This window comes from Nannospalax galili, unplaced genomic scaffold (assembly GCF_000622305.1).
Source record: "Nannospalax galili isolate Female #2095 unplaced genomic scaffold, S.galili_v1.0 scaffold1714, whole genome shotgun sequence".
Taxonomy (NCBI): Eukaryota; Metazoa; Chordata; class Mammalia; order Rodentia; family Spalacidae; genus Nannospalax; species Nannospalax galili.
This window is the reverse complement of record NW_008334552.1, coordinates 3,432-7,992: the sequence shown is the minus strand read 5'-3', so window position 1 is coordinate 7,992 and position 4,561 is coordinate 3,432. Positions and strand designations below refer to the sequence as shown.

Genomic DNA, 4,561 nt, shown 5'->3' with positions numbered 1-4,561 from the left:
GTGTGTGTGTGTGTGTGTGTGTGTGTGTGTGTTGTGTATAATATGTATGTTATGTATAATATATATGGAGATCAGAGGGCCTTTGATCCCAGTACTCAGGAGGCAGAGGCAGGCAGATCTCGGAGAGTTCAAGGCCAGCTGAGGCTACAGGGAGGCCCTGTCTCAAAAAGACCATAAAATAAAATAAAAAATAAAATATTCTATATAGCACAGGCTGGACTGAAACTTGTGGCAGACCTTCTGCCTCAGTCTTCTGAGTGCTGGGATTACAAGTGTGAGTTATCACACCCAGCTCAGGCAATTTTTACTTTCTAATTTTTCTGTATTTCCTTGGTTCTGTTTGTTTTTGCAATAAACAGGTCTTATACAAGTATAAAGAAGAAAGCAGTCATCACTAATGGTCCACACTGAGTTTCAGTGGCAGGAGGGATGGCAGGGGGCTATGTGTACTCCCGGGGAACGAGTACACGGCAGGGTATGTGCTTGACCTCCACTTGAAGCTTGGGTCCTGCTTAATTGGTTTGTAGATTGCTTCCGTAGCTAGACATCCTGTGGTGAATGAGCCCTTCCAAGATCTAAAGGTATAGAGAAAGGGGCACACCCAGTTACATAGCTGCCCCCACTTTCTCCAGTGAAGTTTAACTCCAGGGTTCCAGAGAACCAGGAGGGGGCCCTATTTGTGAGTTTTAGATATCAAGATGGTGCAGATTCTCCTGAAGAAGGTGGCTTATTACTAAAAACTCATTCTCTGTTTTCAGATCTACCTTTGAGTCATGTCTGTCCCCTAGAAACCTACTTACTTGATTTGTACCCCTTAAAATCATGTTTTTGACTTAAGACACAAAAATATGGCAAGATATGCACCATCTGCAACTGCTAGAAAATAATTCTGAGGTTTCTGCCTGACCACCTGTGTCTTTACCATCATGTAAAACCCACCTAATAGTTTTTTTTCTTTTCTGTCTCTGTTTTACATAACTTGGTGCCAGAAAGTAGGCACCTAATCTTCTATTTGAATCTAGTTCCAAAGGAAATGCAAAAATCATTTAAAATAAACCCAGTTGTGATGGCTCACACCTGTAATTTTAGTACTTGGGAGGCTGAGGCAGGTGGATTTTCATGAGTTTGAAGCTATTCTGTTGCTACACAGTAAGCACCAGGCTACCAGTAACCCGTTCTTTGTTTTGTTTTGTTTTATGGATAGAGTGTTCCTATACAACCTTGGCTAGTCTAGAACTTGTCATGTAGACTAGACTGGCCTTGAAGTTGCAGAGATCCTCCTGCCTCTACCTCTCAAGTGCACAATTACAGATGTATGCCATCATGAATAGCACAAACTGCAACTGCTTTATAACTTAATAGTACATAGTGTCTCCCAGGGTGCCATTTACCAGCCACCCAACCTCTAAACAACAGGACGGACTGCACAGGGAAGATGGCAGAGTTCAATTAGAAAAAGCAATCAGATATTGGGTGTAGGCCCAGCACAAATCTGCAGCATTTCTATTATAAGCTATTTTGAGGTCATTAAACAGTCCTCAGTCATATAATTTTAAATAGCTATGCAACTGATATACATGTCAAATGGAAGTAGCAGAAGTTCATTAGCATAGGCCCATGTCCAGCCACTAAACACCTGTATTCTTTCTAAGGTTCTTACAGAACCATCTTGAAGTTTCCTGTTAAAAGTTTACTGGCCACGATGGACAGGGTGTTTGTACTCCCTCCTTACCTTGTCATGAGGTTCTAAAACTCATCCTACCTTTCTTTTTTTTAATATGTGTGTATGTCTACGTGTATTCATTTGAGTGCAGGTATATGTGCATGTGTGTGGAGGCCAGAGAAGAAGCTCAGATGTCATCTTTGGAAATGCTGTCTACCTCCTTGGGACAGGGTCTCTCACTAGCATTGAGCTCATCATTTAGGCTAAACTGGCTGGCCAGGGAGCCCCAGGGATCCTCCTGTCTCCACCTCCCCAGCACTAGGATTACAACTGCATGCCACAGGGATTGTGAGATGGCTCCATGAGTAAAAAGCACTGGCTGGCTACCAAGCCTGAAAACCTGAGTTCAATCCCCAGGACTCAGATGGTGGAAGGAGAGAAATGACTCCTGCAAATTGTCCTCTGATCTCCACGTTTCCCACGGAGTGTGCACGGAGTATGCATGCATACATGTGTATACACACACACACACACACACACACATATACACACACACACGTCATAAAAAAGAAAATCATTTGCCATCAAACATGGATTTTATGTGTGGTTTCTGGGGATCGAACAAACTCGGGTCCTCATGCTTAAGAGACAAGCACTTTACCCACTAAGCCATCCTCAGCCCCTACCTTTCCATTTATTATTCATTATTCACTTGTTATTTCATGTTTTATTTGTTATAACTGTTGTAAATGTCCTTAAATTTCTGCAGAAAGTCAGGGTACACACCCTGTGAATTGGCAGAATGCTGTCTGAGGGCTTACTCAAACCCAAACTCCTCTGAAAAAACAAAACAAAACAAAAACACAAACCAAACCCCAAACCAAATTAAACCAAACCAAACCAAACCATACCACACCCCACCAAACCAAACCAAACATGAAGGCTGGCAAGATGACTCAGTGAGTTAAGGCACTTGCTGCCAGGCCTGATGACCTGAGTTTGATTCCTGGGACCCACATGGTGGCAGGAGAGAACTGACCCCCAAAGTTGTCCTCTAGACCTCCATATATCCTGTATGTGGCACAAGCACATCCATACGCATACACACACACACACACACACACATACATTCTCTCTCTCTCTCTCTCTCTCTCTCTCTCTCTCTCAGTGTAATTTAATACATTTTTTCTTTTGAGTCCACAATTTTCTTACCCGGTACCGGGGCTCTGGTCGAATCATCATGGACATTCGTGCATGCTGGCTCAGTGGTCTCTTGTATCCTACAGCAGAAACTGGCCGCTTCATCATTTGCTGGTTCCTGTAAACACACTACAGTGGTTAAGGCCCTGCTGGAGTGTGCCCCATGGCCTAGCACTGGGCCTGTAGAGCATGTACTCAGAGCCTCTGTGCCAGGAAGAACCCAAAACATTAACTCCCAGGCTGACAGAAGCTGGGCAGGAACGCTTAGTTTGTTTGTTTGGGGTGTTGTCTGATTCAGATGTGGGTCACATGCTTCTTTTAACCTGGAAGGGATCCCAGTTCTCAAACAGCAGCCATCAAGAACAACTACCATCGCTGCAACCCATGCACCCTTGGCAGACACCTCCATATTCCCAGCATGGCCCAGGTGCAAACTGACACGAGCCCTCTGTACTTCTCCTCCTTTGGTCCAGCACACCTCACTTGTCAGGAGAAATGGAAAAGTTGGAATCATGGGAAAGGCTGTAAGTAGTTCACAGGTGACAAATTTTCCCAATTCTTAATATCACACTTAGCGCCAGGTTTTACCTCATGGGCTTATGGCAGCCACAAAGTCAAAAATGCAATTGGTTCCAAGTTTCAATGAGTTCTCCCCACACCCTAGTGGACAAATACCATCTATTAACATTCTTTCTGTCTTCCCACTTCGGGTCAACAGGGACTTACTCCAGTCTGGTTATAGGATGTAATTTCCAATGATCCTCTTCTTCATCAAAAAAGGACCTATTCATAATTTTATTCTTCTCTTCCAAGGGGATAAAGTTTTCTATAATAAGGTGCTTGAGCTTCAGCTCCCCGGTGAGCTCATTCTGAGTCTGCTCCAACTCTTGGCGCTCCTTGATATGTTCTTCTTGGAGGTCATGGATCTCAGCCTTCACAGCCTGGAGCTTGGAAAAAAGATTTGAGCTTTTTCGTCTTGATGTCTACCTCCTGTTGCAATGAGATGTATGTCTCTAAACTCCAAGGTCTCCTCATCTCGACTTTCCATTTGCTGCTGAATTTCTCTTTCTCAACGTTTCTGCTCTGCAATCTCCTGCCGTTTCTGCTCCAGGATTTTCTGCTGTTCATTTGTATGATCTACTATTTTTTTCCCTCCAACAAGCAGTTTACTCTCCGTGGCCTTGATTTTGGCACCCAGCATCTCAGCAGCATCCTTCTCCTGCCCCAGGTCCTCCATCTTTTTCTCCTTCTCCTTCAGCAGCCTCATCTTCTCCTCTGCAAACAAGCTGTGGTCCTCCACAATGGCCCACTTCTCAATCTCCAGTTTTTCTTGCTGTTCCCGCCAGTAATCATCCTTATCATCCCCTTCCTCTTCACCCTCTTCTCCCTCTTCCTCCTCCTCGTCCCCACCCCCACCACTGCCACCACCTTCCCTCCGCTTCTCTCACCTCTTCCTCCTGCCAATGGAACGCCTCGGGACAAACAATGCCAAAGGGATGTTACCATGGGATGGACACAGGACAAATGTCTCAGAGGTGCAAGTTACTAAGGAACAGAGTGTATACTTGAGAATCACTTTCTTGAGGGGGAAACAATTTAGGGACATGTAAATTTCTTTTATTTGACATTTCAGGAATTATTATTCATAACACATTCTTCTGATTACAAAAGTTCTATTTATGCATAGAAAATGTGAAA

The 4,561-nt window shown here is 44.1% G+C and overlaps 1 protein-coding gene across 2 annotated transcripts in view; it reads right to left on the bottom strand.

The window, feature by feature from the left end:
• Kif3b (kinesin family member 3B) overlaps window positions 1–4,561 on the bottom strand; it is a 22,032-nt gene that overhangs the window by 15,304 nt on the left and 2,167 nt on the right. For both annotated transcript variants that reach the window (XM_017797212.2, XM_029561754.1), the window contains exons 4-5: window positions 3,590–3,703; window positions 2,876–2,981 (exon numbers count right to left, since the gene is read on the bottom strand). In XM_017797212.2, coding sequence (XP_017652701.2) covers window positions 2,876–2,981; window positions 3,590–3,703 — 220 coding nt within the window. The remainder of the gene's footprint in view (window positions 1–2,875; window positions 2,982–3,589; window positions 3,704–4,561) is intronic.